Genomic DNA, 27,677 nt, shown 5'->3' on the forward strand with positions numbered 1-27,677 from the left:
TACTAAAAGAGACTGGATAATGTACTCATAATTTATATTTATTTAATTATCCTGACAGAAAACATGGGTTTCTAGATCACAGAGAGATTTATAATTACTCACAAAACATCTTCTATCAGTTCCCCCAACACACTATGGAGCAACTCAATGAAAGCAGAGGTCATGTGCTCATGTAGAAGGAGCCTGAAAGAAGAGGAACTCCAAAACTATGAATCTCAGAGGTTATACAGGAACTGCTGGCACATCTATTCCTCTTATCCTGTAGGATGTAAACAAATTGTCTATGTGAGGAAGAAGGCATGGACAATCTATGAAATATAAGAAAATGGCTATGGGTTTTAAAACCCTTAAAGTGAAAATAAATGACAAGGGTCTTTTAAGTATATCACCTTTAGAATGCAAGCAAATGATACTGGGTCAAAACATCATCTCCAACTTCCAAAACATACAACATCCAAATGACCTTAAAGGGAGGTGCCAGTGCTTTGTGCTCAAAAAGACCTGAAAATGAATATATATAAATACACACACACACACACACACACACACACACACACACACACAGTGGGCTGTTTCCAAATACTGGAGAATTAAACTTTAAACTTTAAGCTCTAAGTTTCATATATAAAATCCACCAAAAGGGAATTCCCAGAAGATGATGATAGCATTATTGATGGTAACTACATCACTATTTAAAATTTCATGTTTTTATCATTCCTGTTTATTTTTCTTACAGCATCTATACTTATATTGAACTAAAGATCATCTCATAGTATGCTTTGCCTCTGTTGAACATATTCTCGTGTAATTTAAGTCTCTAACAAACAATGGAATTATATTTATTTGAAGCTATACTGTTTGAAATGATGGTAGGAAACAAGGAGCCCCAACAATAAATCCCCACTTTACACTTATCCTAAAAGGCAGCTTGGAATGGTTTTCACAACATGTCTAAGACTCAGGGAGCTTAAAATCCACCACTCAAGACCATGATTTTTAAATCTAATATTAAATTGAATTACTATAATTAATTAAGCCACTATCTTTTCCCACTTATTTGATAACTATCTCATTGTTAATTATTTCATCATATTAAAAGACATTGTGCTCTTGAACCCATTAGCAATCTTTTTTAATTTTTTTATTAGTTGCTCAAAACATTACAATGATCTTGACATATCATACATTTGATTCAAATGGGGTACGTAATCTTAATCTTATTTTTCCACGTGTACAGATTGCAGGATCACATTGGTTATTCAGCCACGTTTATACATAGGGCCATACTAGTGTCTATTGTATTGTGCTGCCCTTCCAATCCCCCCCCTTCCCTCCCCTCTTTCTACCCAATCTACTGTGACACATTTCTCTCTCTTTTTTCTTCCCCCTCACACCATCTTATATGTAATTTTGCATAACAATGAGGGTCTCCTACCATCTTCCCTGCAATTCCCCTTCTCTCTCCAATTCCCACACACCTCTTGTCCCTATTTAATGGTAATCTTCTTCTCATGCTCTTCCTCCCTGCTCTGTTTTGAGTCGCCCCCCTTATATCAAAGAAGACATTCTGCATTTGTTTTTTAGGGATTGGCTAGCTTCACTTAGCATAATCTGCTCTAATGCCATCCATTTCCCTGCAAATGCCATGATCTTATTATTTTTTAGTGCTGAGTAATATTCCATTGTGTATAAATGCCATATTCTTTTTTATCCATTCATCTATTAAAGGGCATCTGGGTTGGTTCCACAGTCTAGCTATTGTGAATTGTGCTGCTATGAACATGAACCCATTAGCAATTTATTCCCAAATATCATGTCAAGTACAAATCTATTTTTTCCAAAAAGTACCACAATTGTCCCAACAGCATTTAATTAATAACATTCCCCAACTATTTGAAATCTCATCTTCCTCACATGAAAGTCTTTAATAACAGTACCACCTACTTCATATCATTTAGCAGATATATTATAGATGGTTTAACATCAAAATGTACATAAAAAATGAAAAACTAAAAATTAAAAAATTAGGAAAATATTAATGTAAATTTTGGATGTGGAAGAACCAAGTAAGAGAGAAATGCCAGTCTCCATAAAGAAGTAAACTGAAAAATCTAACCACATATATTTAGATTATTTCTACAGGACAAAATAAACTAGAAACAAAGTCAAAGGACTTTAACCTTTATAAGACAAAGTATGTGAAATGCATGAGACAAGAGAAAATGGTTTATCTTCTTTGAAAGAGGGCTATAAACTGGTAAGAAATGATAAATAAACCCTTCCTAACCATCACAAAAAAATTGGCAAAATATAAAACTAAATGATTCACAGAAGAAATATAAATAGTCTGTCTTATGGTTTGGATACGAGGTGTTACCCAAAAGCTCCTATGTTAATACAAGAGGTGTGAGAGCTGTAAACTAACCAGTGGATTAAGCCATTTGATGGATTAGTAATTAGAAAGGACTAACTGGGTGGTAAGTGCAGACAGGCAGGCAGTAGTTAAAGGAAGTATGCCACTGGGGCATGCCTTCAGAAATTATATATTATTCCCTGGATCCTCCTTTCTCTTCGTGCTTCCTAGCTGCCATGAAGTAAGCAGATGTCCTCTGTCAAACTTTTCTGCCATTATGTTCTACCTCACCTCAGGCCCAAATGGATAGAGTGTGCAAACCACAGACTGAACCTGTGAAATCATGAGCTCAGAATAATTTTTTCCTCGTTTAAGTTGTTCTGGTCAGGTGTTTTGGTCACAATGATGAAAGGCTAACACAGTGTGTAAGACTAAAAAGGTCTTCAGCCTCAGTAAAAGAATGGAAATGAAAATTCAATTAATGAGCTATCAATTACTCATCAAATGAGCTATCAATTACTCATCAAATATTCATAATATCCCTTACTTGAAAGTTTAAATGTGTATTCCTTTTGATTTTATAATCTTACTTTTAGGATAGTATCCTATAAAAATAAATATCACAGTAAATCTTGACTGAGAACAAATGTCAAAAGTGTTTATTTCATCAGAGGGAGATTTATAATTTATAATCTATACTATTTGAGAAAACACAAACATACATCTCTTTAGGGAAATCACTGATAACTTAATCCACTAGGTAGATTCATGTTATAGAATATTATGAAACGTAAATCAGATATTTCTGTGGACTGAATAAGATCCTTCCAAAATTCATTAAGTCCTAACCCACAATGTGACCTTACTTGGAGACCAGGCCTGTGCAGAGGTAATAAAGATTAAATGAGGTGTTAAGGGTGGGGCTCTATCTCATAAGGCTTAATTAGAAAAAGAAACACCAGAGTTCTCTTTCTTTTCCATTCAAGGACATGTGCAAGTCAGAAAGAGAGCCTTCATCAGAAACCAAATTAACTGGCATCTGGATCTGAATTTCCAAGCCACTAGAACTGTGAGAAATTAATTTCTGTTGTTTAAACCATCCAGTCTAGTCAGAGCAACCCAAAAGGACTAAAAGCCAACTAAGACAGAGCTATATGCATCCATCTGGAGAAACACTCCCATGGAAAGGAAATATGGGAATAAATTTACATTGTATTATCATCTTATTTCTTGTTTATTTTTTTTATTTCAAGAAATAAATCAAAGATCCTCTATCTGTTAATATATGTTGATACAGTACACATGAATACAGGAAAAAAGTTAAAAGCAAACATAACATACTTGTAACTCAACACCTAAAGATATGGGGCAGGCAGTGGAATGCTATCTAGAAGGATAGCAGAGATAATTACTTTTACTTTGCTTCAAAAAACAAGTTAAGCTGGGGCTGTGGTTGTGACTCAGGGGTAGAGCCCTCACCTAGCACATGTGAAACACTGGGATTGATACTCAGCACCATGTAAAAATAAATAAATAAAATAAAGGTATTATGTCCATCTACAACTAAAAAATATATTAAAAAAATAATAAGTGGGCTGGGGATGTGGCTCAAGCGGTAGCGCGCTCACCTGGCATGCGCATGGCGCTGGGTTCAATCCTCAGCATCACATACAAATAAAATAAAGATGTTGTGTCTGCCAAAACTGAAAAATAAATATTAAAAAAATTCAAAAAATAAATAATAAGTCAAGCAAATGCACATCCTTCTAAATCTCAGAAGATATTTTTAAATTTAAAATATATTTTGAGCTGGGTGCAGTGGCACAGGCCTATAATCGCAGCGGCTTCGGAGGTTGAGGCGAGAGGATCACGAGTTCAAAGCCAGCCTCAGCAAAAAGTAAGGCACCAAGCAACTCAGTGAGACCCTGTTTGTAACAAAAAATACAAAATAGCCTGGGGACATGGCTCAGTGGTCAAGTGTCCCTGAGTTCAATCCCCGGTACTCCCCAAAAAAAGGTATTTTGAATTTTATCTTCTTTAGCATCAAAAAATGATATCACATGATTTCATTAATTACTGAACTGTGTATTTCAATAAAAGTGAAAATTCAAGAAATATTATGGTTTTATATACTAATAGGTTTTATGGGCCAGGATACAATTTATAACTATATTCACTGAACTCTTAACTATATCAAGGAATAAGGCAAACAATTTATACTGTCTTAAATGGTTAGAGTTGATCCAATGTGAGTTTATTTTCTTTTTTCATTTATGTAGAGAGAATAAATTTTATATTGCTCTGTTAATTACTTTTCTAAGTGCTAATATATCCAAATACTGTATAGGTACACATGCCTCTTTGCAGAAAAAAATACTGGCTTTATATGAAGGGAACTTTTCAAGATAGAAATATTCTCTATATCTCAATTATGACAATGATTCAATTGTATTCATTTGCCAGAATTCATCAAATCATGTTTAAAATGGATAATTTATTGTATATAAGTTGTATATCAATAAAGCTAATGTTTTAAAAAACAAAAAATGGAGAATTTATCTCAAATCATTTGCAATGTAGAGAAAAAATTCCTATATTATAGTTATTCTATATTTTTTCACATTTTCAAAATGTAAAGGGCAAAGAAAAATACTCAACACAGTCTTAAACAAAAAGTATTTTTCCAAAAATTAAAAGCATCAATCCTTTTTTTTAAATGGTTGATGTGTTTTATGCCTTATACAATAGCACAATACAAAATGGGTCTTTCAGCCCTGGAATTGCAGGTCCTTTTGTAGAAATACAAAACAGTTATAACTCCAAGATTCTGCATCAAAACTCTAGAAGTTTCTGCAGCCTACCTTTTTTTAATTTATTTATTTCATACATGACAATAGTGGAATGCATTACATTCATAATTATCCATTCACAGCACAATTTTTCATTACTCTGTATATAAAGTATGTTCATGGCAAATTATGCCATTATACCTGAGCTCTCTTATTGATTTTTTTTTTGCATTACAATTCTTAATACACCTTTATACCACAATTTATCATATCTCTGTTTGTATAAAAGGTATGTTGAGCAAAGAAAAATATACACACTAAGACCCAAAACACACATAATATTTACTTACCTGGATATCAGAACAGGCACATATATTCAGATTAGACAATAACTGTTCAGGCATTAGGTATACCTATACAGTTAACAGTTCCTAAATTACCACACATACCAGGAATGTGCAGTTTCCTTTCCTACTTCAAAGCATCACCTAGTGATCTTGTTAAAATGAAATTTTTTAGTAGTTCTGAGGTGGGAACTGAGATTATACATTTCTTAGCTCCCAAATGATACAATGCTACTGCTGGTCCACGGACCACAGTTTGAGAAGGAAAGCAGAGCACATCCTTTCACATTCTGCTACTGTACACTTATCTCTACACAATTTATTATATTTCAAAATAAAAATTCCTAAATTTAAGGAACTACATTAGAACAAATGATTTGTGACATATAATCGCAAATTTCAGTAAATTCTAAAATAAAATTAAATACAGATTTTTAAATTAGAATATGCTAGATTAAGTATAATATATTGAATTAGAATGCAGAAGATACAGATTCTACTACAAATTCTCCATTTAACTGGGTCATTTATTGCTGGTCGGTAGCTTCCACATTTTTGAAATCTGAGGAGTAATCTTTAAGATTCCTTCCAGTTCAAAAATTAATATAATTATATTATTACTTGCCAAGGGATTTGAGAATTTCTCCCAATAAGAGAAGTAAGATCACAGTTAAGAACTGAATAAAGAACAAATGGAAGAAGCACAGGAAATTCCATGCCTAGAATTCTGATAACCATTTTTAAGTTTTTATTTATATATATATACCATAGTGCCTACCACATCCTATTTATCACCTAGACACATACAACAAAATAAACGCAAATGTGTTCAAGCTAACTCCACTTCTATATGTAAATACTACCTACAGGTTCAGAAATCGCCCTGATTGCCTATGAAGAATACAAAACACTATAACAAATGAACCAGAAAACTCTAGAAAGTACAAATATGTCAACAAATTTAACAATGGTATATAAATTATAAAGTAAATCACTGATATGGGAGGCCTTTGGTATTATGGATTTAACATTCAACTGTTCTAGCTGTATCACAAGGTCACTAAAGTTTTACAATTACGTATTTTGCCATGGCACTAATATAAGGATGATACTGGAAACTACAATACAGAAGTCATTTAACAAACACCTAGTACAACAGGCTACTCAAAATCTATATGTCAATGAGGCAGCACTGCTCTCTACTTTTCCAGAATCTTTTACATTATCAACTCAGTTAAAGTGGGAAAAAAATATAAAAACCTTCTTTTGATGTGGAAAAAGGGGTATTAAAAAGTAAACCAACCCCCCAATGCTGATAGAAATATTAAAAGAAAATAGTTTTGTATGAAACAAAAAGGACAATAATGAATTTGGCAAGAGATCAAATATGTAACATAAACTAGTCCATAATAACTATATGTGGACAAAAGAAAAAGTTGTCATGAAAATCCCTTATCCAATGTGTGCTCCCAATAGTACTCTGCTTAGCAAGTGAGAAATTACGCTTTAGTAGATGTCGTTAAGGCAGCAAAGCAAGGATATGCAAATACTCCGTGGAAATATATTCATGAAGAAAGCCAGGGACTCTGCAAACATTTCCATACTCACCTTGGATTTATTTCTAGCAAATGTCAAAAGTCTCGTGTGTTACATTCCTCTGAGGGAAGAGATTCACTGACAAATGGTCTGAATATGTTCAAACTCCAGATTAAAAGGAGGCTAAATTAATAGGTTTGAATTACAATTCTTTCATTCCTTAATTATGTAAGTATGAAGTTCACATATGGTTACTTGCTTATTAGAAGAAAAAAAATATTTTTTTTTCTATAAAGAAAGCAATACAGCAAGCTGTGGTGGCACGGCCCTATAATCCCCGCTACTTGAAAGGCTGAAGCAGGAGGATTTCAAATTTAAGGCCAGCCTAGGCAACTTCAGTGAGACCCTTTGTCAAAACAAAATTTATTAAGAAGGGCTAGGGTGTACCTCAGTGGTACAGCATTTACCCAGCATGCCCAAGACCCTCAGTTCAATCCCCTCCCCTAAAACAAGAACAACACTCTAGACTTTAATATTTGATGCTAATTTTTGTTTTCTTTCCAACATTTTTCACTTATGTATTTGGAGCAAAATTTTTATCCTATTATGGAAACAAATGAGTCAATTAAATTAAGAGCAACAGCTAAGACCAATCTATGAAAAAACAGATGTAAGGTTATATGTGTACTGAAAATGGGATAAAAAGATAACAAATCGCATTTAGGAATAAAATCTAATTGATTTTTACTACAATGTTTATAAATTTTGAAAAATTAGACAAAAATTCATTTTATTTCTTGCTTTGTAACACTATAAAATAATTATTTTAAAATTTATATGAAGCACTAACTTTAATTCAACCAAGGAATGTATAAGCAAGCATATACCTTGATTTCAAATAAACAATTAATATGTAGCAGACTATAGTATCTAGAGAGTCTGTTGTCTGCCCAGACACCTGTTTAAGTCACCTTTCTGATAACAACAGCTCATGTACTCTGAGGAACTTCCTAATTCAGGCAGTTCTGTTAATATCATTCTCCATCAACCCTAACTGAAGGGATATCCAGGATTCTACTGTGGGAAAGAGAAATCATCTTTGGATTAGGCCAAATTAAAACAGGATTAATCTGCTGCATCCTACAGACAACTTCCAATATAAGGTGAGAAGTCCATTCATAAGAGAAAAACAGATTAACACAAAAGAAAGCAAACCTCAAAAACAGAGCTGTTTGATAACCAGATCTAGCACAGCTTGAGACATTTCTAGCTACTTGGAGCTTCCCAGGTATATGACCTATATAATACTTCCTTTCATGTTTCAGTTAGTTAAAGTTGAATTTCTGTCAATTACACATTAAATAGTCATTTTTTTTTACTTATTTGTGTCTATTAAAGCAGGGCCCTAACAATGTCTATTATGTAATAAAATAAATTAATTTTTCTTCCTAAAAAATTGGAAAACAGGGCTACTAATGAACTGAATATTGTCATACACTAAAAATCATCACATATAAATGAGTAATGTTTCAAAACTTAGACAATGTTTAAAATGAACTAATTTTAAGTGTTACACAAGATAGTTCAGAACTCACTGTAAAAACCATAACAATTATCAGTATCATTTTACAATTGTATCGATGTCTAAAAATAAGTCTACACTTACTTCAAAAACCAATACCTTTTTCAACTCAATTTATCTATTTTTCCATTTATATACATTCATACATCACTTAACCAATAGGAATTCATTCTGAAAAATGAATCATTAGACTATTTTGTTTATAAACACTGTGTGAAGGCTGGCATATGTGAGATACCCAGTGGTGAGCTCCTGCCTAGCATGCACAAGGCCCTACATTCAATCCTCAGTACAGAAAAAAATCAATGTAAACAGTGCATAAATATCAAAGAATGCACATAAGACAGCCATGATGTCACTAGGCTGATACAATCTTATAAGACTGCTGTTCTATATACAGTCTGTCATTGACATTCAAGGGTACTTAATTACTATTCTTGAAACTTTTCTGTAAGTTTCAAGTTATTTCAACATAAAAGTTTACAACTTGGTATGGTTAAGAACACAAGCCTTGGTCTAAACTAAGCAAGTTTACATTGCAGCTATAAAAGAGACACAAAATAAAAAGTAAGTTTTAAGATCTCTGTGTCTCAGTTTTCTCAGCTGTTATCTATGTTTCCTCAACAGATATTAGTTCATAGGATCTGAAGGAACAGTAAATTAATTAATATATATAAAGCACTTGGAATTGGGACTGGCCCATTCAAAGCACTCAGTTCAGCAGCGACTTTCTAAAACTGTTTAGAACTTATTTAAGTATTATCTAAAAACTATGTCAGCATTTTGGTCAAAGGGAATCAAAGAACTTGAGATAAAAACTTCAGAAGTCAGGGTTTCATTGTTATTCACTAAGTGCATAGCTTGTATGCACCAACAGCAGAGCAGATGAAAACTACTGGGAATTCAAAGATAACATCATTAAAAATACATAAGGACCGAAGTTTTTCATTCATATTTTTTCAGCATATACAGCTCAAGTATACCAAAAAGAATGCATAAAATGCAGTTAATAAAATTAAAAACAATAATGAAATATTTATTGACTAGAGACTATATATTTTTATATTCATAGAACATGAACAAAAATCTATCATGTATTTTTCCACACAGAAATCATAAACTTATTCAAAATACTGCATCCAAAGTTCTTGATCATAATTTAACAAAATCAGAAATAAAAATAAAAGAAAAAATATTATTATACTTGGTGATTAAGAACTCATTGATAATCCACAGATTAAAAGAAATCAAGATAATAAATTATTTCAATGCTATAGATAGAACAGTTCAACCCAAAATGATAGGATGCAATGAAAAGTTAAACTAAGAAGAAATATTGCAGCCTTCCTTCTCTTTATCATTAAAGAAGGAACTAGAAACTTTAACAAAGGAACTTAGTTATTATAAAAAGATCAGATTTGCTGGAGGTAGGCACATGCCTGAAATACCAATTGCTTGGGAGGCAGGAGGATCTTGAGTTTGAGGCCAGCCTGGGCAACTTAGTGAGACCCAGTTTCAAAATAAAAAGGGATGGGGATATAGCTCATTGGTGAAGCACCTCATGTTCAGGCCCCAAAACCACCACCAAAAAAAGAAAAAGTTGGATGGCTTAAACAACAGACATTTATTTCTCACAGTGCTGGAGGCTGGAAAATCTGATTGGGGTACCAGTATGGTCCAGGTCCTAGTGAGAGCTGTCTTTCTAGTTTGCAGATGAAGTCTTCTTGCTGTATCCTCTTATGGAAGAGAGAAAGAGAGGGACAGGGTAAAGAGATACATATTTTATGTCTCTTATTTTAAGGGCACTAATTCCATCATGAGGGCTCCATGCTCACGACCTAACTATCTCACAAAAGCCCCATGTCCAAATGCTATCACATTGGGAGTTGGGGTTCCAACTTATGAGTGTGATAAGGGAGGATCAAAATTCAGACCACAGCAATACCTGAAGTTCAAATCTTAAATGATGCTGGGAAAACTGTACATCCTATAAATTAAAAATAAAAATATGCCCTATCTCTTGCCATATACAAAAAGCAATTCAAAATGAATTAAAGACTTAAATATAAGATCCAAAATTATAAAACTACTACTAGATGAAAACAGGGGAAATGTTTCACAAAATTGGTCTGGACAAAGATTTTCTGAATAAGATTTCAAAAGCACAAACAGAGGCAAAAATAGACAAATAGGATTACATCAAACTGAAAAGCTTCTGTACATCAAAGGAAACAACAGAGTGAAGAAATAACCTATAGAATGAGAAACAATATTTGCAAATGGTGCATCTAACAAAAGGAGTTAATATCCAGAGTATATAAGGAAACTAAGCAACTCCAAAAAAAGAATCCAGTCAAAATTCCCAAATAACATTTGTGAAAAGAAGATGTACAAATGAACAATAAGTACATGAAAAAAAGCCCAAGATCACTAACTGGAGAACAGCAAATCACAACAGATGTAACCTCACCTCAATAAGAATGGCTATTATCAAAAAGACAAAAAGTAACAAATGTTGGTATGTATATGGGGGGAAGGCTACTCCTATACACTAGGTGGAAATGTAATTACTAGAGCCATTATGGAAAACAGTATGGAGGCTCTGCAAAAAAACTAAAATTAGAATTATCATGTGATCCAGCAATACCACCACTACCTATTATAACCAAAGGAAAGGAAATCTGTATGTTGGAAAGTTATCTGTACTCCCAGGTTCACTGCAGTACTATTCATAATAGCCAAAATATGGAAGTAATAAAAGAGTCCATCATTAGATGAATGGATAAAGAAAATGGTGTGTGTGTGTGTGTGTGTGTTTCTTGGGATACTGTTCAGCCATTAAAAAAAAAGAACAAAATTGTGTAATTTGCAGCAACATGAATGAACGTGGAAATCATGGTAAATAAGCAATATAAGCCAGGCACAGAGAGAAAATACCACATGATCACACTCCTCTATGGAATCTAAAAACAGCTGAAGTCATAGAAGCAGACAGTAAAGTAGTGGTCACCAGAGACTGGGGAAGAAAAGAGAGATGGAAGGAGGGAGAAGAGATGTCAATGAATAAATTTACAGTTAGCAGAAATACATTCTGGTCTTTATTGCACAATAATCAACAATAATGAATGGTATATTTCAAAATAGCTATAACAATGATTTGAATGTTCTCACCACAAAGAAATAAAATAACAAATGTTTGAGGTAAAGGATATGCTAAATACCTTGGTTTAAATATTACACAATGTATACATGTATCAATACATCACATGTCATACATAAATATGTACAATTATTTTGTGCCAATTAAAAATAAAACTAAAAATTAAAAATAAAACTGACCAAGATAGAAATTAATAATAAGCCAATCCCAAAAAACCAAAGGCTAACTGTTCTGTCTGATATACAAATGTTAACAACAAAGGGTATGGGGAGAAGAGAAGTTCAGTGGATTAAATGAAGGGGAATGAAGGGAAGGGAGGGGAGAATAACAACAGGAAAGACACTGGAATGAATCAGGCATAACTTTCCTACATTCATATATGAATATACCATCAGTGTAATTCCCATCATGTTCAACCACAAGAACAGAATCCTAATTAGAAAAAGTTATACTCCATGTGTATATAATATGTCAAAATACTCTCTACCGTCATATATATCTAAAAGGAACAAATAAAAAAAGAAAAAAATTAATGAAATGAAAATAAAGTAGCCATTATAAACTATCTAAAATCTTACTTTTTATTTTACTTTTTAATTGTAGATGAACATAATAACTTTATTTTATTTATTTATTTATTTGGTGCTGAGGATGGAACCCAGTGCCTCACATGTGCTAGGCAAGAGCTCTAACACTGAGCCACAACCCCAGCCGAAATCTTACACTTTTTAAAACTCAAAAAATAAAGAAACCTCTCCTAACTCTTCATGGAAAAATTATTCGTATGTGTGTGCACACAAGTGTATGTGTGTGTGATTAAAAACAAAAAACAGATTCCAGAGAAATTAAAATAATTATTTAAGAATATATGTTAGTATACAGCAACTAATGTACTAACTTAGAAGAAAAACAGAATTCCTTAGAGAAATATAAAAGTTATTAAGAAAACAGATCCAAATACAAGTAAAAAGCTTGAATAATTACCACAAAAAAGTATGAGCTCAAAAGAGTTCATTCCAAGAACAATTGAATGGCTCAATATTAGAAAATATATCATCATAAATAATTACATCAAAAAATTAAAGAATAAACCATGTGATTATAATAATGAGTAACAAAAAGTATTTTGTTAAAAAATTTAGTCATTCCTGGGCTGCTGTTATGGCTCAGTGGTAGAGTGCTTGCCTAGCACATGTGAAGCACTGGGTTCAATCCTCAGCAGCACAAAAAAATAAATAAAATAAAAGTATAAAAAAATACAATAGCACTATTAAAAAATTCAATCATTCCTAATGAGAACCAGGTAATTTAGTGAGTAAATTAAAGTATTTAAGTATAATCTTAATGAAAAACATTATATATACATAAAAATAATCCTGGAATACTTCTCTGATTAAATGTCTAAGAGACTTTTTTTTTTCCCCTAGTAATGAGGATCAAATCTAGGGTCTCATGCATGCTAGCCAAGCACTAGGCCACTAACCTTTATCCCTAACCCTTTTTGTTTAGAAACAGCGTCTCACTAAACTGCCAGGCTGGCCTCAAACTTGCAATCCTCCTATCTCAGCAGCCCAAATTGCTGGGATTACAGGTATGTGTCATTATACGAGACTCTTAATATACAAATGCCTATATTCCTATATGACTATAGGAATTGAAAAGGGATGACAAATTTGGAATCATATATATGTATATATACATGCATATATACACACACATAAACGTATTCAAATACACATAGCACATGTAATCAATTCTACCACTTTCCTCTAGATTAACACATATAAATGCCACTAAATTAATATATTAAAATGTATGTATTGCTTCACAGAAAATATAAATAATATACATAATTATACATTTGTATTTATTTTCTGTCAAAACACTAGTTTTACCTGTTTAGGAAGTCGGAACAAGGAATTTTTATAGAAAATATCCTTAGCCTGGCTCCATGTACCATCAATGATGATGATTGTAGAAGGATAAACAGGAGAATCTAATATAAATTCTTCCAAATCTGTAGCTTCAGCCCCTGGATATAATATTAATGTACTAGACTTCCGGCAGACAGTTGAAAGTTCAACATCTCTAAAAAACAATATATTTAAATTATCTTTATTAGCTGTGGGGAAAACAAAAGTTTTATGATATATATTGAATTCCTAATAAAAGTTCCTCTCTACCTAGTTATTTATCTAATCAAATAAAAATACTAATTAGTTCATAAAATATAGGTTAAGTGTCTCACAATTTTGTGTACTCTACTGATTCGTTAGCCACAATTCTACCAGCCTCCCAATCTTCACTACTCTTCTCCATCTAGACTTTTCTATCCAATTGCCAAGGGCATAATTTTAACTCTCCCAAAGAAAGATCTGTGTAGAAAAGAAACATCTTAAATTGCCCTAAAATTCATTTACCTTTCTTCACTAAAGCGACGACCAATCTTTACTTTACACTTGTCCTGGGGGAGGCATGCTGCTAGGAGAGGAACTGTCCGCAACACTTTGTTTTCCTTTAATGAAAAAAATTAATGGAGACATAGATTTTTTTACTTAAACACACTTTTAAAACATTTATAATGAGGCAGGGGCTGAGGCTAGAGCTCAATGGTAGAAAACTTGCTTAGTATGCATAAGGCCCTGGTTTCTATTCCCAGTACTACAAAAAAAAAACTATGGTCTGGATTGTAGCTCCATGGTAGAGTGCTTACCTAACACACATGAGGCCCTGGGTTTGAGCTCAGTACCACATAAGAATAAATAAATAAAAATAAAGGTAATATGTCCATCTATAACTAAAATAACAAAAAAAGTTTTTTTAATTATGAACATTTGATTTATAACTTTACATATAATTCTCATAAATCTTTTACTACAGACCACAGTTTAATAAGAGGTAAAAATTTCTCTGATATATCAGCACTTAGCATAATATAAGTGTATCTTTTTAATGTATGTAGATATGTTTTTATTCTATGTAGATATGTTCATAGGTTTACTTATCCAATAAAATAATATCAATCTATATAATAGGATTATGAAAAACATAAATTTGTGTTTAGATAAACTGAATTTTTTTTTGGCAAGGATTTAATTTCAATAATAACTACATTCTGTACTATATCAGCTTGAACATAACTGCCCAGATCTTTATGACTGGACAGCAAGAAAATACTCAAAAAACAAAACAATGGGGCATACCAAATGGTCACAGAAGCCCATCTTAAAGAGTTCCAGATGCTCTGACTGCAAATTGGTGCAGCCAATATAGAAAGCAGTATGGAGATTTCTTGGACAATTGGGAATGGAACCACCATTTGACCCAGCTATCCGTCTCCTTGGTCTATACACAAAGGACTTAAAAACAACATACTACAGGGACATAGCCACATCAATGTTTATAGCAGCACAATTCACAACAGCTAAACTGTGGAACCAACTTAGATGCCCTTAAATTAGATGAATGGATAAAAAAATGTGGCATATATACACAATGGAATATTACTCAGCAATAAAAGAGAATAAAATCATGGCATTTGCAGGTAAATGGATGGAGTTAGAGAAGATAATGCTAAGTGAAGTTAGCCAAGTCCAAAACACCAAATGCCGAATGTTTTCTTTGATATAAGGGGACTGATTCATAGTGGAATAGGGAGAGGGAGCATGGGAGAAATAGACAAACTCTAGATAGGGCAGAGGGGTTGGAGGGGAAGGGAGGGGGCATGGGGTTAAAAATGATGGTGGAATGTGATGATCATTATTATCCAAAGTACATGTATGAAGACACAAATTGGTGTGAATATACTTTGTATACAACTAGAGGCATGAAAAAAATGTGCTCTATATGTATAATAAGAATTATGATGCATTCCACTGTCATATATAAATAAAAAAGTTTAAAAAAAAGAGCTCCTGATGCTCAAAATGGAACAATTTGAAAAAATAAATAAATAACATAGTATTCGACTATAAAGCAAAGTGTAATATGGACTAGAATGATATAAATGATTGAATAAATAAGTAAATAGGGGAGAAAAAAACAAATCTTCCTTACAGTACAATTCCAAATAATAAATGTAAATACTCCCCACTCCAAAAAGTGAAGCTGTCTCCCTCCCATTTCAATGTGGACTAGAATTATAGCCTTGCTTCCAAAGAATAGAGAGAATGGAAACAGAACCAAATAACTTTGAAGAGGAGAAATCTAGTGACTGATTCTGAAAATTCCATTCATTTAGCCATCATCAGTGATTTTTTTCCAATATTCTAGCCTTCAACATTGGGAACCACCTGTCTTGTTACCACAAGAATTCTATCTTAAATCCTGTTAAGACAGATGTTTAACTGTTATTTCATAACACACTTTCCTCCTTAACATCACTGTGAGTTTTTGACATAGATTTAGTCACTTTCTAAAGTCATTTTCTACATACATATATACCTGCTCTTAAAAATGCTCTATCCTATCACCTCTATATAATCTCCATCAAGTCTTCTTTTCCCAAAGCCCCCTTCTGAGCCTATCCAAATGCTTTTTACTCACTTTTTTATGGGACATTCATCAAATTGACATCTTTTTACCAAAAATAGTGTCCTGAAGATAAACATAGGCAGCCCGGAATTACTAAATTACAGAAAGACTGAAAAGTTACTTTGTTGATAAAGAAAAGCAATATGGGGATATTTGTGTATGCATACAATACATATGTAGCATGCACTATTTTGGATGGATCATCTAAACTGTGGATTAACTATGGTTAAAAAAAATTTAAGAGATTTGAAATATATTAAAATTTCCACCAGTTAATGAAAACACCTACATTTTAAAAGCCATCTTATGTCTAGAACTACATAATAATTCCTTCTGTAAAAGCCAGATTGAATTTAAGATGTCCTGACTTCCTACAAACTCAGTTTAAGCTTCAGTTTATATTAAATTCATTCATACTATGCAATGAGTAATTTTGTATTAACTAATTAAAAGCTTCCTATAATCTCCTTCCCTCCCCTCTCATTACTGTAGTTAATCAAAGGTTAAAAACATATATATACAATGGCACAATATAATTGTAACCAGAATAAAAAAATTAATTAAACATCTTTAAATATATCACACATATTATAAAATATAAATTTGCTCTATTCATCTTGAAGAAACTAAAGATTTTTTTTACTTTTTTACTCTGTATGACTAAAATGCCAAAGCTACTTCTACTTTTTTACTTTGTATGACTAGAATGCCAAAGCTACTTCTACTTTAGCAAGAAAAGACATGAAGAAACATAAGCTATGACCAAAATTTTTAAAGGAAAGATTTTCTTAGCTCTTTACTTACAAAATTACATTTTTCTTCATACAAAAGTTGTTGGAGTTCTAAATGTATACACTAATAAAACCATTTTATGAAACATGTTTCTAAAGCACTTGATTCTATATTATCATATAATATATAAAAAAATTTCTTCAAAAAAAGTAAGCATTTATCAACTACTTCTTCTTGAAATGCTAAAAAGCTGGGAGGGATGAGTATCTCTGTGTTTCCTCTTGTGCACTCATATTCTATCTGAAATAGTATGGTTTATAAAATCTTACCTCTGCTGGATGCTGAATTATGTACAAATGGGTAGAGATGTGCAGAGGGTGTACTGGTAGAAATGGACACAAACATACTTTCTGAGGTCGGCTAAAGAGCAAAAAAGAAAACAACCTGTAAATTTGTAAAATATAATGATATGACGATATCCTAATACTTAAACATAATCCCACTATGTTATATAAAGAGGTTTGCTAAAGCTGTAGTCTTTTCAAAATGAAACACCAAGAATAAACTTAATTACTCAGTCTTTAGACATGAAAATTGGGAAGAGATTTATGTAAATTCTTTATCATTCATACAAATTAAAGTACCTCAAAGAGTCTTCTTAGTGAACGAATACTTTTAAGTCACCATGGACTTTTATTTATGAAGAAACACTTTTTCTAACTTTCACGCTAAATTTACCCTTAATGGCCTCAGTAAAAAGGTCCAATGAGACTAATTTTTTAAATAATAAATTGAACTGAAACATTATGGCCTTTTAAAATGTAGTTTTGAAAAATCTAAATAATTAAATATAACTCTATAGAAATCAAGTTATCTCAATATCTTAAAACCATTAATATTTACCAACTGTGCTCTAAAATTCTATTAAAAGTTGATTGTCTGAAGTTGGTTAAATTCTTAGCCCACACCACTAACACTGATTTAATCCACAAATCTCTGCAATATTTAGAACATTTTTAAGTACAGTATCTAAGCAGAACAATTCTGTTCATGCTGTAAAACATTCCTCTCTCCTCTTATTTACAAATTTCTCTTACTCCCAGAATTTTTGAATTCACTTTAATTATAGTCATATATATTTCCTTTATGCTTCTACTTATATTTCTATTTTAAAACTTGACTACCCTTATGATTTATTTTATTTTCATATATGCTTTTCTCTTTCAGACAATGAACCCTCTAAGAACATGCTTTTCATTTAAGTTTGTATCATCCAGGGTAGTCTTTCTCAAACTTCAGCTTATATCAGAATCACCTAGAGGGCACATTAGACTGCTGAGTCTCACACCTTTAGAGCTTCAAATACAGTAAGTCTGGGAATTTACATCTCTAATAAGTTCCTGGATGGTGCTGATGTTGCCTATGGGGGAAGAATAAGGTCATGAAAGACAAAAAGACCAGTTTGAAATGCAAGTCACTAGAGATGTCCACCCAAGTGAATTTTTTTTTAATTTAAGTAACTTTGAATTCATTCGTATCTAAATCCTTCCAACTTACCCATACATGCACCTGAGGACTGGCAAAGCCTAATAAATTTTTGTGAGCAGTAGTGAAAAGAAAAACAAACTACAAAGCTGTGGGCAAAGAAATTAACCAGACCATTTTCCTCTACATGAAAATATGACCTTCACTAATTAACTAGTTCTGTTACCCTGGCTATCTGACAACTGTATTGCTAAGCAACACTGTATGTGATTAAAATGATCCAACTGGTAGACAACATATAAACTGGAGAATTATAAAGTGATGGGGATACCTTACTTTAAGCTTCCCTAAATTAGGACCCTAGAAATTTGCTAGAGAGTTACAGGAGATACTGGCTCCTGGAAAATAGCAATGTAGGTTCCCATTACTGATCAGTGTGGAAAATCATCTTCCAACTCATGGACCTCTATGCTAGACTGCCACAAGAGAAAAGAACCAAGGCTGCTCCAATGCAAGCTGTTGCTTTTGTCCTATATGTTATATTTCTGGCAACATATGTGATCTATAGTTTTGTTAAGCACCTGCTGCCAGGTGCTTTGCTTGGCATCCTATCCCAGATATCTACAGAGTTTAATGCATTTTGTGGTCTTTGCACCAATGCCCCTTTCTAAAATAGTGTCTCTTCTCCCACTATTACCCTCAATCTCTTTACCCTGATTTTTCTTCATAATGTTATCATTATTTGGCATTATATCATCAGGATGTATGTTCTCTTTCCTGCAATGTATGTTACAGGAGAACAAGAAATTGGCCTACCTTTCTCGCTGCTATATTCCTAGCATTAGTAGAGTAGGCTCTCAAAAACATTGTTGAACACAGGAAGGAATATCTCTACATTCCCTCTTACCTTCACATTGGGATGCATTTCTCCTACAACACAATTTCCTATCCTACACTTTTATTTTCTTCCATAACAAATTTTGATCTCTCTTCCATGTTCTCTATAGCACTTGCGCAATTAGTTTGTAATATAAATGAAATCCAGACTGTAAGGTTTCCCTATTATATTTTGTAATCATTTTAACAAGTGACAGTCTATAAGAGGCAAAATTATTTGCTGAAGAAAATATTTACTAAAGAAAAACACAAGCACTTTATGTGTAACAGTGTTAAATGTGATTTAAGCTAAAATTAATAGCTTTGGCTAATGTTTTGATATTTTCATAAAATATCATTACCTATTTTCTCTAAAGCATATCTCTTTTATTAACCTAATTTTAATTAAAATTACTATAATAAAATTATAATTCTTTAAAACACTTTATTTTTTCAACTTCATATTTAGCAAGTTACTTTATAACCAGAACTTGTGCTTGTTACCTTAATATTAATCCTTCTCATGCTTTCCTCCTCTACATGCTCTGCATGCATTATCATAGTGAACAGGTCTCCAACTATTAAACCATCTCTTACTAAACTAGTAAATAAGTGCAGAGTAATTGCTAACCTCATTCTAGAATCTTTTTTCAAAGAACAAAAATATCACCCAACACCCAAACACAACTCAAAGTTTTAAATATTACAAATGGAAAACAGACTAAATGACTTTAAATGCAACAAATTTTTATTCTAATATTTACTATACATCTAACCACATGCCTGACATTAAGTGCTTGAGACAATAAGCAAAGACTCCTGCTATTATGGAGCTTATTTGTTCTCACTCTGCCAGAAAGAATTTTCTGAACACTCTTTGCCTCCTATGAACTATTATATTTGACAGGTAACTAACAATCACAAACTTCACACCTAAACAGACTATCAGTAAATAAAGAGCATTCATTCTAAAATAAAAATTAAGTTACTTCTAGGATTTCTATAGTTCTTTTTTTTTTTTTTTTTTTTTTTTACAATTTTCTATAGTTCTAAGGAGTTAAAAAGAAATCTAAAGAAACAAAAACTGGTCAGTAGATAGAGGGTTGATGAATAACTACCAAAATGTGTCACTGACAATGTCATTGTCTTGGGCATGTCCCACATTTCCAAAGTACTTCTTCATAAAACTACTAACAATGAGACACCAAGAACGTTCTAGGGAATAATTACTAAATACAAGCAAATATAAAAATGTAATCATCAATGTCTAGTTTTTGAGCTAATTTATAACAGAATGGCCAAAATAAGAACTGAGGTTTTCCATCCACTACATTTACAGGGTTATAAATGTATTTTAAATAATGTTTTTCTACTCACTAGAGTTTATGTTATTCAAAATCTATACAACACAATTAATGCTAATTATATTCTTAAAATATAATGGAAGCTTCAAACAATTTCCCTAAGGGAATTTTATAAAGTAAGTTTTTTTCTTCTTTTCTCATTAAATATGTAGAAATGAATAAGATTGACTTGCCTTGTACCCAATACAAGGGTAATCTGTCACTCTGAACATGCACTCTTTGACAGCCTGTGGGATAATAAAATTATATCTGACATACAACTAGAGATGCTGGGACCCACAAAATCATCTTTGTGGACTGGGGTTGTGGCTCAGTAGCAGAGTGCTTATCTATCATGTGTGAGGCACTGGGTTCAATTCTCAGCACCACTTATAAATAAATGAATAAAATGAAGGTCCATCAACAACTAAAAAATATATATATAAAATAAATCATCTTTGTAAAGCTTAAATTTCATACATAATATTCACTGAAAGATTTTTCCTCATAAGTACTGATTTTAGCCAAGATAATCTCACATAAACTTTAAAGATTAGTAATTAGATGCATAATTACTACTTTAAAGGATTTCTTTTATCCACTCAACAAAAGCAAATGTAGAACCCAGAAAAATAGTGCATCTCAAATTTTCCAGGATGCAATAAATTTTTATAATCCCAACAAAGTGAAAAGACAAAGAACAAAAAGTTGTATGCTTTTTCATTGGGTTAGTTGAATATCTACACTGCATTACACATAAAAATGGCAACAGCTTTCTATTTTTAATAGGCTTTGGAAAAGAAAATACCACAGTGCCCTCTGCTGTCTTTTAAAGAAACCAAGATGATCCTTAAGATAAATGCTAATTTTTAAATTTCTGAAATTACTTACTCATCATAACCAATGAAAAAAGAAAGATCTTCATAAATTGTTAATATAATATTATAATGAATTTTCACTTCACAAGTCAAAGAAAAGTAGGTAACGTCTTCCATGTTTGACTGCTTCATGTAAAAATAACAATATACCACTCCCAATTTATTTTAAATTAGATTCATAAATTTATCTTACAACTGACTTCAGGAGTGAAGGAAAGACAGACTTAAAAGGAAAAAAAATCACTGTTGTAAAATAGGTAGTAATTTTATAACAACAATAAATATCTTTAGATGAGAGTTTCAGAGACCTGTGCCCTAGAAAGCATGACTAGAGCAGTGGAGAAATCAGCAAGATCATCTAAACTGTAGATTCATATCTTTCTGCTGCTAACAATGAATCTTACCCTAATTATATATAGTGCTTTTTTTATAACTTTATGTATTTATTTGTTTATTTATTTTTATGTGGTGCTGAGAATCAAAACCAGTGCTTTATGCCACTACCTTCACAGTGCTTTGAAGTCACTAAGAATAATAATAATAATAATAATAATACATAATACTATGATTATTTAGCACTTTAAATCATTTATTTCATCATCATTTATTCCTTCTTAGTATCTATTTTTTATATAAGCCACATCATCAGTATGTAATAAATGCATGTAATTATAAATACAAGTATACATATTAGAAATGTAGCCTACTATTTTTATTCAATTGTGGTATGTCATCAAAATAATCTTTACTACTGGCCTGGAAATAAGCTTGTTCTTATACTGGATCTATAATTAAGGAAAGTTTCTGTGAGTGTTATTCTAATTAAAGAAATCTTCAGAGATGCCAGATGTCTGCTGACCAAAATTCTTGCATCCAGAGAGATGACCATATTCAGCAGCTAAAAAAACTGTAATGAAAAATGACAAATCAACTGAGAATCTTACCATCATCAGGTATATTCATTTATCCTATGATTTACTACTTAGTAATTTTTCTCTAACATTTAATTCACTAGAATCCCAGCAGAAACAATTTCTTCATCATTCCATGCGATCCTAACTGTACATTACTGGGAACTAGATATGGAATAAATAATGAGTGAATGGATAAAGAATACCCACATGATTTACTACCTTGTTTTTGTTTTGTTTGCAGTGCTGAGGATTAAACCTTTTGCTCTGCTACTGAGTTACATATAAATTATAAATCTTACCCTAATTATATACATTGCCTTTCTTTTATAACTTTATTTATTTGTTTGTTTGCTTGTTTATAAATTAAGATCTACAGCAGAAATCTATGCTGCTTACCCACTGGCCAGCGAAAGGGAACAACATGAATATACATATTTATAAGCAAGAAATCAAAAAGGTATTTTACAGAAAATAACACTAATAAACATTTTCATTTTGCTCATTATTTCATCCCCTTCCCATATCTAAGAACTATCTGTGTTTTAAAATATAGATTTATGTGGATAATTTATTGGGAGAGCATTTAGCTTAATGTTATATAAATGTCCATTCCCACAAAAGAATATAAAAAGAATTGAGAATTTTCCTTGGCATAAAGATAGAGAAAATATATTAAGATTTAGGTTGGGGTTAGTATATACATAAAAGAATATAATATTGCTATGAATAATCCATGGATTTTGATGGCCTCCCCCCCCCCCCCGCCAAAAAAAAGCAAATTTCACCAATCCGATATTTATGTACAGCTGATAAGTGAATATTACTGAAAGTCTCAGGATGAAAAAAATCTCCATCATGAGGCAATTTATTTCTGGTGACCTGCAGCATTAACACATATAAAATTATTAACTTGCCTATAGAAAAACTACCCTAATAGTGAAGAAGTTGGATTATTAAAAAACACACCAACTTCATAAATAGTCATGATATTTCACAGAAGGGAAAAGAAGAGGAAAAAGGCAAGGAAAGGAGAAAAGGAGGAGGAGGAAGACTGGCAGGAGAAAAAGTAAAGAGGAAGATCTTAACATTTATTATATACTTTTAGGTGACAAACTATGCTAAATGCTTTATCTTCATTTAATTCTCTGTCAAAGGGGGATAGTATCATTGTCCTACTTTACAGATGAAGAAACTAAGACTTAGAGAGGTTAAATAATTTTCCCTCCAAAAAAAAAAAAAAAGATAGAGCTGGAATACAGTTGTTTATAGAACATGCCTTTACAATACATTTTATTAATTCCACATCACATACACACTTAATGTTCAATGAAATATTATTTTAATATTTTATTCTAATTTGTTATATAGAAAGCAGAATGCATTACAATTCACATATAAAGAACAATTTTTCATATTTTGGGTTGTATACAAAGTACATTAACACCATTCATGTCTTCATAAATGTACTTAGGGTTATAATGTCCATATCATTCCACCATCTATTTTACAGCCTTGCCCCCTCCTTTCCCCTCTCTCCCCTTTGCCTATCTAGTGTTCATCTAATCTGCCCATGCTACCCCTCCCAACCCCACTATCAATCAGCCTCCTTCTATCAGAGAAAACGTTCAGTATTTGTTTTGGGGGGATTGGCTAACTTCACTTAGCAATATATTCTCCAACTCCATCCATTTACCTGAAAATGCCATGATTTTAATCTCGTTTATTGCTGAGTAATATTCCATTGTGTATATATACCACATTTTCTTTATTCATTCTTCTACTGAAGGGCATCTAGGTTGCTTCCACAATTTAGCTATTGTGAATTGTGCTGCAATAAATATTGATGTGGCTGTGTCCCTGTAGAATGCTGTTTTTAAGTCCTTTGGGTATAGACTAAGGAGTGAGATAGCTGGATCAAATGGTGGTTCTATTCCCAGTTTTCTAAAGAATCTCCAAATTGCTTTCCATATTGGCTGCACCATTTTGCACTCCCACTAGCAATGTATGAGTGTACCTTTTCCCCCACATCCTTGAGAACACTTATTGTTTGTTAGTATTCTTAATAGCTGCCATTCTGACTGGAGTGAGATGAAATCTTAAAGCAGTTTTGATTTGCATTTCTCTAATTGCTAGAGATGTTGAACATTTTTTCATATATTTGTTGATTGACTGTATATCACCTTCTGAGAAGTGTCTGTTCAGTTCCTTGGCCCATTTATTGATTGGGTTATTTGGGGGGGGGTAGCTTTTTGAGTACTTTATATACCCTAGATATTAGTACTCCACCTGATGTGAAAGTGGTAAAAATTTGCTTCCAAGCTTTAGGTTCTCTATTCACCTCACTGATTGTTTCTTTTGCTGAGAAGAAGCTTTTTAGTTTGAATCATCCAACTTATTAATTCTTGATTTTAATTCTTGTGCTTTAGGAGTCTTATTAAGGAAGTAGGGGCCTAATCTGATATGATGGAGGTTTGGGACCTACTTTTTGTTCTATTAGATGCAATGTCTCTGACTTAATTCCTAGGTCCTTGAGAGAGAGGGGTTTCATTTCATTTTGTTGCATATGGATTTCCAGTTTTCCAAGCACCATTTGTTGAAGAGGCTATCTTTTCTCCAGTGTATGTTTTTGGTGCCTCTGTCTAATATAAGATAAGTATAATTATGTGGGTTAGTCTCTGTGTCCTCTATTCTGTACCATTGGTCTATCAGTCTACTTGGGTACCAATACCATGCTGTTTTTGTTATGACTGCACTGTAGAATAGTTTAAGGTCTGGTATAGTGATGCCACCTGCTTCGCTCTTTCTTACTAAGGATTGCTTTAGCTATTCTGGGTCTCTTATTTTTCCAGATGAATTTCATGACTGCTTTTTCTATTTCTATGAGGAATGTTATTGGGATTTTGATTAGAATTGCATTAAATTTGTATAATGCTTTGGGTAGTATGGTCATTTTACAATATTAATTCTGCCTATGCAAGAACAAGAGAGATCTTTCCATGTGCTAAGGTCTTCTTTAATTTCTTTCTTTAGCATTCTGTAATTTTTGCTGTAGAGGTCTTTCATCTCTTTTGTTAGATTGATTCACAAGTTTTTTCTTTTTTCTTTTTTTTTTTTTGAGGCTATTATAAATGGGGCAGTTTTCCTAGTTTCCCTTTCAGAGAATTTGTCCCTGATATAAAGAAATTCCTTTGATTTATGGGTGTTAATTTTGTATCCTGCTACTTTGCCGAATTCATTTACTAGTTCTAGCAGTTTTCTAGTAGAATTTTTTGGGTCTAATAGGTATAGAATCATATCATCGGCAAATACTGCTAGTTTGAGCTCTTCTTTTCCTATGTGTATCCCTTTACTTTCTTTCATCTGTCCAATTGCTCAGTGATTTCTAATTTCATTCCATTATGATCGGATAGGATGAAAGGTAGTATCTCTACTTTTTTATATTTACTAAGAGTTGTTTTGTGACATAATATATGGTCTATTTTAGAGAAGGATCATGTGCTGCTGAGAAAAAAATGTGTATTCATTCATTGAAGTATGATATATTCTATACCTATCAGTATAAATTATTGGTTGTATTATTGAGTTCTATAGTTTCTTTATTGAGTTTTGGTTTGGATGATTATCCAGTGTGAAAGAGGTGTGTTAAAGTCACCGAGAATTATTGTGTTCTGGTCTATTTGACTCTTGTACTTGAAAAGAGTTTGTTTGATCAACATAGATAGAGGCTCCACTGTTTGGGGCGTATAAATTTATTACTGTTATGTCTTGTTGGTGAATGGTTCCCTTAAGCAGTATGAAATGTCCTTGTTTATCCCTTTTGATTAACTTTGGCTTGACGTCTACTTTATTTGATATGAGGATGGAAACCCCTGCTTGCTTCTGCAGTCCATGTGAGTGGTATGATTTTTCCCAACCTTTCACCCTCAGTCTGTGGATGTCTTTTCCTATGAGATAAGTCTCTTGGAGGCAGCATATTGTTGGGTCTTTTGTTTTAATCCAATCTGCCAGTCTATGTCTTTTGATTGGTGAGTTTAGGCCATTAACATTCAGGGTTATTATTGAGATATGATTTGTATTCCCAGCCATTTTTGTTTACTTTTGATATTTTACTTAACTTGGTTTCTCCTTCAATAGTGTAAATTATTTTAACTATTATTTATCATGGAAAGTTTTCATTTCATCATCAAATCTAAAGCTTAATTTTGCTAAATATAAGATTCTTGGTTGGCATCCATTTTCTTTCAGGACTTGATATAAGTTGTTCCAGGATCTTCCAGCTTACAGGGTCTGGGTTAAAAAATCTGCATACAATCTAATTGTATGTGTATATGTAACCTGATTCCTTAACATAACAATAATAAATTCATATGCCCCCTATATGTAATCTGATTCCTTTCTCTCGTGGCTTTTAATATTCTCTCTTTATTCTATAGACATTTTCATTATAATGTATCTTGGTGTGGATCTGTTGTGATTTTGTACATTTGGCATCCTGTAAGCCTCTTGAATTTGGTTTTCCAATTCATTCTTCATGTTTGGAAAATTTTCTGAAATTCTTTCATTGAATAGATTGCCTATTCCTTTGGTTTGGAACTCTATGCCTTCCTCTATCCAATAACTCTTAAATTTGGTCTTTTTCATGATATACCATATTTTTTTAATGTTCTGCTCATGGTTTCTTACCATTTTCACTGTGTAGTCTACATTCTTTTCAAGATTATATTGACTTCATGGTCTGAGGTCCTGTCTTCCAACTGGCCTAATCTGTTGGTGATGCTTTCAATTAAACTTTTAATTTGGTTTATTGTTTCTTTCATTTCAAGGATGTGTTTGTTTGTTTGTTTGTTTGTTTTAGAACCTCTATCTCCGTATTGATGCAATCTTTTGCTTTGTTTATGTAGCTCTTTGTCAAAATGATCTTTTTCAGCCTGTATTTGCTCTCTTATATCATCCTTTAATTCGCAGAACATTTTAAACATGTACATCCTGAACTCCTTCTCTGTAATTTCTTCTGCTGAGCTGGCCATGGATTCTTATAATGTGGCATCTTAATATGTTTGGGGCACTTTCTTCCCTTGTCTTTTCATATTGCTTGTATGTCTTCCCTTCTAGCACTGTGGATCTGAGGTGTTACTGTTTATACCTTAGAGGC

At 32.4% G+C, this 27,677-nt stretch overlaps 1 protein-coding gene across 1 annotated transcript in view; it reads right to left on the bottom strand.

The window, feature by feature from the left end:
* The window catches only part of Dtwd2 (DTW domain containing 2), a 142,120-nt gene that overhangs the window by 98,224 nt on the left and 16,219 nt on the right, over window positions 1-27,677 (bottom strand). The window contains exons 2-4 of the mRNA XM_027941116.2: window positions 17,359-17,449; window positions 14,185-14,279; window positions 13,660-13,852 (exon numbers count right to left, since the gene is read on the bottom strand). Coding sequence (XP_027796917.2) covers window positions 13,660-13,852; window positions 14,185-14,279; window positions 17,359-17,449 — 379 coding nt within the window. The remainder of the gene's footprint in view (window positions 1-13,659; window positions 13,853-14,184; window positions 14,280-17,358; window positions 17,450-27,677) is intronic.

Source organism: Marmota flaviventris, chromosome 5, assembly GCF_047511675.1.
Source record: "Marmota flaviventris isolate mMarFla1 chromosome 5, mMarFla1.hap1, whole genome shotgun sequence".
NCBI classification, from domain to species: domain Eukaryota; kingdom Metazoa; phylum Chordata; class Mammalia; order Rodentia; family Sciuridae; genus Marmota; species Marmota flaviventris.